The sequence below is a fragment of the Schistocerca americana genome, chromosome 8, assembly GCF_021461395.2.
Source record: "Schistocerca americana isolate TAMUIC-IGC-003095 chromosome 8, iqSchAmer2.1, whole genome shotgun sequence".
In the NCBI taxonomy this organism is placed as follows: domain Eukaryota; kingdom Metazoa; phylum Arthropoda; class Insecta; order Orthoptera; family Acrididae; genus Schistocerca; species Schistocerca americana.
Genome location: NC_060126.1, coordinates 111,698,766 through 111,709,837, shown reverse-complemented (window position 1 = coordinate 111,709,837; position 11,072 = coordinate 111,698,766). Strand labels below are relative to the sequence as shown.

Genomic DNA, 11,072 nt, shown 5'->3' with positions numbered 1-11,072 from the left:
ACTGTTTTATGAAAATAACAAATGTTTAATACTATCTTCTTAAAACACAAATAGAATAGCTATATGGTAGCAGAAGTTTAATCTGCTAGAATTGAGGGGAGTATAATAACAAATCGTTCAAGATTTTTTCCCCGATAAGAGGAACTGCCTAAAATCTGCATTAGTCATAGGCTTTTGAGTTTCACCGTTTGTGACTGGAGCAGATGAAGAGGAGGAAGAAGAAGCTGAGCTTGATCTTGAGCTTGAGGCAGCTACAGTTGTCCCTTTAGAAAGCTGTACAGATCTTGGGAACATTGCCATCTTCCTCATGCTGAGACCACGACTGAAACATAGTGTCAAATAATTCAGTTTGCAACATTCCTACTTCTGAACATTTTATGTTATAATATCTTCAGCTAACAAAGCTAACAGCTGCCTAGCCAAAGCTACATATATATTCCCCAAGTCACAGATCAGTGAGTGATGGAGGGCACTTTGTAACAAACTTATTTCATTCAGAAACTGAGTGAAGGAAAATATCATTATCATTTATCTAGTGATACCCATGTGAGACATACGATGGACACAGAAGAATAGTTACTGAGTTTACCTAAACTTCCTCACCAGGATTTCAAAGGAACAATGTCACTTTTCTTCCAAAAATTTCCATTTAAGTTAACACCTATGCAACACTTTTATACCAAGTTGTTGCAATACTACTGCACTTCTGTCTCTGAGTTACATCAACATTTGCCGACAGGTGTACTTCACATAACTCCAAACTGGCATTGTTCTAGAATTGGTTGCACTACTGTCTTGAATGTGTTTTCCTAACAGATGACTTGTTCTTAGATGAACAGCTTAAAACAAGCTCAGAAAATTTAAATCTGGGTGGCTTCATGAAGATATGAGTCCCTCTCCTCATAAATGTCATGCCAGTGCCATATCCAATACACCATCTCACTTGAGTGTTTTCTCATAATCCTCCCAGCAAATCTGCAGTCTGCCTTCCCTACTACTGATTTCCTTGTTCATTCCATTTCAGACTGCTCATATAGCCCTCATGTTTACAAACAAAGTGGCAAGCACCAAACATTAAGTACTAATCAGGTAACTGAAAGCTGCCAGGTTCTTCCTATTGCCTATAGGCATTATCTTGCAGGTATCCATATAAAGACAGAGCTGTCATTCACTGCAAGTGGAAATACTGTGTAAATTGTCCTGCATTTCTCTACAGTCTTCCAACTTTTCCTGCAGCCAACTGAATTGTCAATGAATAATCTGAGCATGCTGTTTGACCTGTGTTATTAACTATTGAGAATATTTAGAAATCCTAATATACGTCCATAAGGAGCAGCCAAGGCCACTTTAATTTTTGATGAAGATGTTCGATCTAATATATAATGTGCTACATTCTACTAGCAAAAAATTCTTTCAATCAATCACATATTTCAGTAGGCACTCCATATAAGTGCCAATGCTGTTCAGAAATCTCAAAAGATGGAAACTGATGTGTCAACAGAAGTGCCGACACAGTGTTATTTTGAGGGGGCCGATAGGCACGCTATAAGCTCACGCAGAATCTTGAAGTCTGAAACAGGATACGTAATAAATGGTAGCAAGAAAAGTACGTAGCTGCTATTACATAACTTTTAATCCTTGTTGTATACATCGTTCTTGATGAGACATTTCATACGATAATTATCATACTATGTATGGCTAATGGCGCCTTGCTAGGTCGTAGCCATTGACTTAGCTGAAGGCTATTAACTGTCTCTCGGCAAATGAGAGAAAGGCTTCGTCAGTGTAGTCGCTAGCAAAGTCGTCGTAAAACTGGGGCGAGTGCTAGTCCGTATCTCGAGACCTGCCTTGTGGTGGCGCTCGGTCTGCGATCACACAGTGGCGACACGCGGGTCCGACATGTACTAAATGGACCGCGGCCGATTTAAGCTACCACCTAGCAAGTGTGGTGTCTGGCGGTGACACCATAGAAACTAAATGCAAGTACTTTCAATATGAAAAACAACAGCTCTAAAGTGAAAAATCTTGCTTGTGTCTGTATGTGTGGATGGATATGTGTGAGTGTGCGAGTGTATACCTGTCCTTTTTTCCCCCTAAGGTAAGTCTTTCCGCTCCCGGGATTGGAATGACTCCTTACCCACATGGATGGATATGTGTGAGTGTGCGAGTGTATACCTGTCCTTTTTTCCCCCTAAGGTAAGTCTTTCCGCTCCCGGGATTGTAATGACTCCTTACCCTCTCCCTTAAAACCCACATCCTTTCGTCTTTCCCTCTCCTTCCCTCTTTCCTGATGAGGCAACAGTTTGTTGCGAAAGCGTGAATTTTGTGTGTATGTTTGTGTTTGTTTGTGTGTCTGTCGACCTGCCAGCACTTTCATTTGGTAAGTCACATCATCATTGTTTTTATATATATATTTCCTACGTGGAATGTTTCCCTCTCTCTCTCTCTCTCTCTCTCTCTCTCTCTCTATATATATATATATATATATATATATATATATATATAAAAAAAGAAGTAGAGTAATGAAATTTCCAGACATGTGTAAGTGATTAACATTGCAAGATCACAGTTTAATGCAAGCATGCAAGCCACTGCAAATGTGAAGTGCTGGTGCATTAATAACCAGTGTAACTGCCAGAATGTTGAATTCAAGGATATAAATGTCCATGTGTTAGGTACCGGATGTCAGTTTGTGGGATGGAGTTACACGCCTGTCACACCTGGACAATACAGGGATGGTTAATGTTGTACATGGAGGACACTGGAGTTGTCACCCGCTGATGTCCTGTATGTGCTCGACTGGAGATCAAGCAGGCCAAGGCAACATGTCAACACTTTGTAGAGCATGTTGGGTTGCAACAGCAGTATGTGGACAGTACTACCCTGTTGGAAAACCCCACTTGGAATGCTGTCCATAAATGGCAACACAACAGCTCGAATCACAAAATTGACGTACAAATTTGCAGTCAGGGTGCCGCTGCAGCTGCCGTATGAAACCGTACCCTAGACCACGACTGCAGGTGTAGGTCCAGTGTGTCCAGCACACATACAGGTTATTTGCAGGTCCTCAACTGGCGTCCTCCTAACCAGCACACAGTCATCAGTGGCACCAAGGCAGAACCAGCTTTCATCAGAAAACACAATGGACCTCCACCCTGCCCTCCAATGAGCTCTCGCTCGACATCACTGAAGTTGCAAATGGCAGTGGTTTAGGGTTGGCGGAATGCATGCTACAGGGCGTCTGGATAGAAGCTGTATTTGAAGTGGCCACTTTGTAACAGTCTGTTACATCACTGTGGTACCATCTGCTGCTCAAATCGCTGCTGCAGATGCAGTACAATGCGCCAGACCCAAACGCCAAACACAATGGTCTTCCCTCTCGGTAGTGCCATGTAGTTGTTTTAAGGCCTGGTCTTCTTCCGACTGTACATTCTCGTGACCACAGCTGCCAGCAATCATGTACAGTGGCTACATTCCTGCCTTCTGCATTATCGCAAAAGGAACATCCGGCTTCTCACAGCCCTGTTACACGAACTCGTTCAAACTCGATGAGGTGTTAATAATGGTGTCTTTGTTGCCTTAAAGGTATTCTTGACTAACATCGACTCACCACGCCTAATCTCAAAAGTAACTAATGCTCATGACCTACACAGTGTCTATATTAAGCAAATCTGATTTTCATCCTCATAGTGGTGCTATTAGCACCAGTCTTATGCAAATGGTGCAAAATTTTAATAGAGCATATTTCAGATGTAGAAATATGCCTTCCAACTTTTGTTTATGTGGCATAACTCCTTCTTGGTGACGCGTTCCCCCCCCCCCCCCCCCCCTCCCCCTCACAATGTATTATCGAGACTCTCATGCATATTCAGCTCTGTTTGTAAAAGAGGCACAAGAACAGACACAGAATCACAGTCCAATATCCCCAATGTCCATTTCTTGCAGGATCCTAGAACACTACCCTTGATGGGTGGGGGAAAAAAGCTTTTTTGTCCCCATCCCCCTCCCTGACACAATGCCTACACCATACTTTATGTTTAATACACTACATAAAATAACATGTTTTGGACTAGGTTATCATCAGAGCCATGATAAAAACTTTTATGCTCAGTAAAATGTAAACGCTATGTGTACTTCCAAGAAGATTGGTAAGTGCACTTGTCTGTGGTATATAAAAGTACACTTAGCATTATTGTGGTGATGCATATCAAAGTTTGCTCAACTTGAATCTGTTGATGGCCTAGGTGGAAATATATTATTGCATGTAATAAAAATTGTGATCTAGACCAAACACTGAAATAAAATATGATTGAGAAGATGCGGTGGAGGCAAACTCAAATTAAGCTGCTCGATTACAGATACAAAGATGATTATCACTGACTGAAACTAGTAACTATCGCAATCAAAGACTGGAATAAAGAATACTTTCTGTTAATTAGTCACTTACGGCTTTACAGCTTCAGAAGCAATAGGTGCCACTAGTTCTGCTGCTGTCGGGGCTGCGCCCTTGTCTCTCTTCTCTGGTGGTCTACTGAAGGCCACTGAGATAGTATGACCTGCAATAGTCATTGTATCTGTTGCCTGAAGTGCACGTGCTGCAGAAGCCTGCAAAAAAAGTGAAATGGTATCAGACATTTGAATAAGGGGAGGTAGTAGCTCTGAATCTTATCTAAATTTACATTTTCATAATTGCTAAACAATACCTGCAGGAGAGTGCCTGCTACCAGTGTTATTTCTTTCCCTACACATTTAATTCATAGATGACTCTGGTGTACACTTAGGTACACATTCAAATCCCTAATTTTGTCACTGTAATCCTTGTGTGGTATTTATGGAGATGAACATATATGTCCTCACGATATTTTGTGAAAATATGAGGATCACCTTTTAAGTTGTAACAAAAACAACAGAAGAAAATATTTTTTGGTACATTGTTTTATTGTTGCTCAAAATATTCACCTTTAAAATTTATATGCTTTTACAGGCATTCAAACCAATTTTCCACTCTGCTGTTGATATCTCAAAAACATGGCTTTGGAAGGAATTATTTGTGTTGCAGCATTGTTAAAGGTAGTTGGTGGCCTGATGTCCTTCCTGATGCCACCACTATGCTCCGGGGCAGAATTTGTGCATCCAATCCTTCCATGTCCCGAGTAAATCTCATGTTCAAATGTGAGAACATTTTCTAAATGTTTGCATATTGTGAATATGAGGTGAGATGGGGGAACCAGTCTAGTATTTACCTTACTGGTTGTGAGGAAACTGCCTAAAAACCACATTGAGGCTGGCCGGCTCACCAGTCCTCATCATTAACAAAAGAGGCAGATTTAAGCTGAGACAGGCTCACCTCCCTATATCCTGGGGCACATTAATGCACTTGGGTATCTTTGCGGGTGAGCATTTCTTATAAGAATTGACACAAGCATGTTTCCAAGCTTTGGCCAAGTTGTGTGAAATATATGGGAAACCTTCTTTTTCGCAGCTAAATGTTCACACAAAATAGAATGTTCCGAGCCTTTGTTGTGCCTATGGGCACCTCCATCTTACAGTACGTCACATGCCAGTTTTCTTCAGTCTTTTTGCGTACAATGTGAATGATTTTGAAACAGATTTTGGTTGAAGTTTACGAAATTCACGAAGCCATTAAATTTGTCATTGATGGCTGCACAACCACAATGAAATTCCGCAAACCAATTGTAAACAGTCTTTTCTGAAGGTGATAAATTTGAACAGAGCAATTCAAAGGATTTTGTTGAGTTGAGTCTTTATACGAATACCCCAAGAAAAAATGGAAATTTCCTGTTTTTCACAACAATATTCCTTTAATCACTCACCATAAACAAACTAATTGACAATTTCTGAGTTGTCACCAACATAAAAATAACAAATTATACATTTTAAAAGAACAGAAACGTCACGTCAGTAGAACTTAGGATTTCTCTGTTTGAACATCAAACTGATTGTTATCTTATGAGGAAGTTCGCAATTTCATAACCAAAGAAAGAAATATGATATGTTGTATAAGGAGGCAACAGAGCGCTAAACTACCATAATACCTGTATAAAAGTGGCACAGATGAAATCTAGCCTTCTATGTTCTACGCGTAGTTTGCATATACTGAGTGCTGTTTGCCTTAGGAAAAATTAGGTCTTTTGCAAACTACTAGGAATGATATATTCTGCTTCTTTATGGGGAAAGCAGAAGGAATGCTAAAAGTACAGTGAAGTTGTGTGTACGAAGTTGCCTTGACAGGCAGTGTACAAAAAGAATAATAAATTAGCAAATAGGCAAAAATGTAAGGCACTGGAATTCTATATAAAAGGTAAGGGGCAAACCTCCAATGAAAGGAGTGAATGAAATAGATGTACCAGCAACTGTGTCTCATAATCCATATGTTAGCTCCTGAAAAATTGCCACTGACTCCAGAATATGTTATTCAGGCGTTGTTTGCAGTTTGCTCATAATAGCTTCCACCTGTATCATGTTTCACGTCATCAGAAGATTAACCACTGGAATTATAGAATAAGCATGGAATTCTGTCATTAATTTCTGATGTGATATCAGAACAAAAGATTCTTTCTTCAAAGAATTCTAAAGATAAAGCAAACATTACAAGAAGTTGAAATTCGAATATTAAGAAACATGCGTTATAGGGCTACTGAGAATCCAAACTGGCTGAGACAGTCTGAACATCAGCAAACATTGCAAGCTGTGGAAATTTGAATATAAGAAACATGCATTATAAGGCTACTGAAGATCAGTGGCAGTGGCGTGTGAATTTTCTGTATGGGATTACTGATCTAAACTTTACTGAAGAAAGCTTAATGGGTAACAGACAGGGTTTTATATATATATATATATTTTTTATCTAATTGCTATCAGCTTTCCTAGAGGAAGCACCACTAGGAATATATAGATTTATATGAAACCAGCATGATGAGTGCCAGGCTCATTACTCGCTTGTGGCTAGCAAAGCCCTCACTTAACTCTTCCCTGGTTGCTGTACGGGATGTGAAAACATTAACAGCTGGCCTGTACATTCACCTAATTTGATGCCACTGGACATTTTTCCCTGAAGGTGAGTCTATGTACGAGTTCTGATGACCCAAAAGTAATTTAAAGTATTGTGTTGCTGCAGTGTGTGCAACATTATAAAAGGAATATTTTCAATCTGTCAAGAAATAATTGCACCAGTTACTGCAAATGTGTATTGTCAAAAATCTGATGTCATAAATGAAATGCTATGGAAATGCCTGTCACTACTTTCATTTATTTATTTGCTTATTTTTGGATGATGATGTAATTCTACAATGTAAATAGGTACCTCAAAATTAAACTCATGTTATTTCTTTGTTCAAATGAAATTATTATTCAACAATCTCTATAGCACAATTTCCAAAGTACAAATCAATTCAGTTTGTGACAATTAGCTTGCGTTCAAGGCTCTGGCAGATACAATGGCAGAACTGTTATGGTACAGTAACTGTTGTATCATCATTAGATACTACATGTTCTGTCTTCCAGTTGGGGTGTCAATTCAACTACATGTAGCTATGTGTGATTAGTATAAATTCTGAAATAAACTTTTTTCCAACTATTCAAAATCTGTAATCAGCCTCTCTTAATTGCATCAAGCTGGAGTTCTCCACCAGCTAGACACAACTGTTCCATCCCACAATACCACCTTCAGCATATGGCAGCAATCAGTATGACATTCAAAATAGGTAAATCTCAAGTTCTAAATATTGTAATTTCTCTGAAATAATGTAACATATTTCAGAGAGTGAAATATGGTTGAATTTGTCTCTTCCAAATCTATGATACAAGAAACAGAAATTAACATATAGAGTAGATACCAACACCTCTGTAATTAATAAAGTTATAACAGGATATTATGCTTCATTTTGTGATGTCTTCTGTACAATTCATCTGGGTGAAAACAGAATCATACCTTAAACAGTTGCCGTTCACTAGATCAAAGGCCAGAATCAAATTCCTAAACAGACTTTCTTTTCTGTACTATCAGAGGAGGGGAGGACTGAGTTTAACGTCCCGTATACTATCAGAATTATAGTTTTGTATCTGCAGTAACTCGCACAGTGATTACCACATTACTAAGCATCCCCATCTCCAGCAACTCATCCAGCAGTGGCTACTGCCGCTCGTCTGGCCAACTCAAAAGTATGCATGGCTGACATGTGGCCATGCAAACAGCATTACACCATTTCTGCATCACCATCGTCAAGGCTCATTTGCCATTCCAGGTTGGCCACTAGTAACAGCACCTGCTTCTCTAAATGCACATGCCGATGCTCAGTGTGCCAATGGGCACCCATTTGAACTATGGCAACTTACTTGGACTGTGGACCAAGCTCCAAGCTTCACTACATTAGCTGATGTATAATGATTGTATTCTTGTACTTTTCATTATGACTAGCTTGGGTTTACTACTGGACTTAGTTTTAGATTATTGTCTTTGGATCAATATTTGTCAGTGCTTGTACTTTTAGTGTAAATAAATGTTATCACTGTGGGCTGTCTCACTGTATAGTAATTGCTACACAAGTGGTGCAAGACGGAACTACTTGTCTTACGAGAAGAAAAAACTTCTTAGCCAAGATTGCAATAAAACGCTGTACTGTGGATGACCAGTTTCGGTAAAACTATGTTACCAGCATCAGATCTCCGTACAGGTTATTATCAACACCATGTGCCAGATGCAGACAAAATCTTTCCATTAAATCCCCAAATGCACTACACATGAAAGGAATGATGTGTTGGCATGTCAAACGTAAAAGTTAAAATTACTATGTACACAAATTGTCACAATATTGCATCCAGTATTTCTTCTCTAAGAAAGTAAATACAGATTGCTCCTTCACACTCAGTATGAGTATACCAATGGAGCTTAGTGTACTCTGTTTTTTCAAACAGAAAATTCAAGAGAGGCAGATATGAACGATGATAAACAGTGCCATCAGGAAATAGTGCTCCGAAATTAAACAGTTTAGAATCAGCGCCACAATTTTTCTTAACACATCATGGATGATATCACTTCAGCAGAAAATGTACTTCAAAGCCTCGCCAGTTGGAAAACCTGTCACAGATAGAACAAATTCGGCAAGCCACATCACTACACTGGGAAGGGTTTTTTTTTTTTTTTTTTCTTCCGGTAGTTGCAGATTGCAGCAGCATCTACAGCCGGCCAACCCGCTGCTGTTCCCACCATGCGAGGAATCAGTGGAGGACTGGGAATCATAAATAAAAGGGGCTCCAGCAGCACTGAGAAGCCTTTCAGGTAAATAATGCCAACACTATCAAAGCCCTATTCCTATCTTGGACCAAGCTACAAACTTATAGATTTTAATGTAAACTGGCCCCACTCACTGAACCCTTTCAGTTGTCATTTGAGGAAATGTGTAATTTACTAATTATATACTACCACCAGCATGCACATATGATTGCATCTCAGGTAGAATTTTATCAAAGTAAATAATACACTAATCAACGCACAGGGAGTAAGTAGGTGGCAGAACTGAATGTCCTTAGTCAATAGTGTCATTTCATCACTTCTGGAACATAAGGAATCATATGCTGACATAACAGTAAGGAGCATCATTATCTGTTCTGCCCCACATAAAGATGTTAGACATCAAGCTTACAGTTTGATGACCATCACTTGAACAAGTTCTAGCTCTTGCACAGGATTTCAAAGTTTTGCTTGCAGCAGACCAGCAATTAGAAATATTGGTGACGAATGAAGCTGCCGGCATGACAGAAGGCAGTTTAAGGCATCAGTAGACTTGGATGATGCAGAAGTAGTGGCAGTGCTGCCTGCCCATAAACAAGTCCCAACCCATGCATGTGCTGCAACAGGAAAAGTCAGAGCATTGTCCACTTCCGTCTTGCTCAGCATGTTATAAGAAATGTTCCTGGGAAGACTGTCCCTACTGTTGGGCAAATTGCCACAAGTGCAGTAAGTCAAGACATTTTGCAGTAGTGTGTCAGTCTTCCACCTTTCAGCCTTGTCAGCTGCAAGAACAGCCTATGGAAATAAACTTGAGCACTGCCATACACCCCCCCCCCCCCCAAAAAAAAAAAAAAAAAACATGGTGCACATCAATGCTCAAACAGTGCAGTTGCAAGCACTGGTGCTGGCACTTCGCTTATCAATACACAGATGTAATTGAAACTAGACAAACTTCCCGTCTCCAGCAACTCGCCGCTTAGTAAAGTACAACAAGCAAACCATTTCTATCAACAGTCAATTCACAACTGACAGCACATACAAAAGTGTCGTTTGGCAATTAATTTTTCTGGTACAAAATGGCAGTTCGGCGGAAAACCTATTTGTCTTGACACCTTCATGTCATTTGGTTTTATTATCACAGATAGTGCTGACTTAGTATCAGATGAAGTACCTTTTCAGGACTCAGAGGTATTATGCAAGGAATCTGCTGACATCTTCTCTCGTGAACTTGGTTGTGCATGCTCAAATCTTCCACTCATTCTCACTTTTGCAGAGTGTGTCCTGTCCCACTAGCTCTCTGCGACCAAGTTAAAGAAGAATTTAAGAGACTAACACAACTGGATGTTATTGCACCGGATACATATAGTCTGGCATTCATCAAGAAGCGTTCAGAAAATTGTGATTATATGGTGACTTCAAAACATCAGTAAATGCACAGACCTATATGGATTTATATCCTATACCACATCCAGATGAATTAATTGCCAAATTTGCTGATGGGAGATATTTCTGGGAAACTGATTTGGGCAAAACCTATCTGTAGCTTCCATTTGATAAGTTGCAGCACCTCCTTGTAGTCAACACTCCTTTTGGCCTGTTTAAATAAAGTGCTTAAATTCATGATCGCAAGTGCTGTTGCTATGTTTCAATGGTTTCTTGATCAAATAAGTATCAATTATCTTGATGACATCATAGTAATTCCACTGAGGTGCATCTCCGGTATCTTCTGTTCCACACACACGACACAGTGTAGGTTTACAGTGTAATCTTGGCAAATCTCAGTTCTTTCAGCCATCAATTAAATATCTGGGACATGTAATTT

General features: G+C 39.6%; 1 protein-coding gene across 1 annotated transcript in view; it reads right to left on the bottom strand.

Moving 5' to 3' along the window:
• Positions 1-4: 4 nt before the first annotated feature.
• Positions 5-11,072, bottom strand: part of LOC124544699 (squamous cell carcinoma antigen recognized by T-cells 3) — an 89,865-nt gene continuing 78,797 nt past the window's right edge. Inside the window, exons 15-16 of the mRNA XM_047123338.1 lie at positions 4,448-4,605; positions 5-322 (exon numbers count right to left, since the gene is read on the bottom strand). Of these exons, the coding sequence (XP_046979294.1) occupies positions 118-322; positions 4,448-4,605 (363 nt within the window). The 3' untranslated portion in view covers positions 5-117. The remainder of the gene's footprint in view (positions 323-4,447; positions 4,606-11,072) is intronic.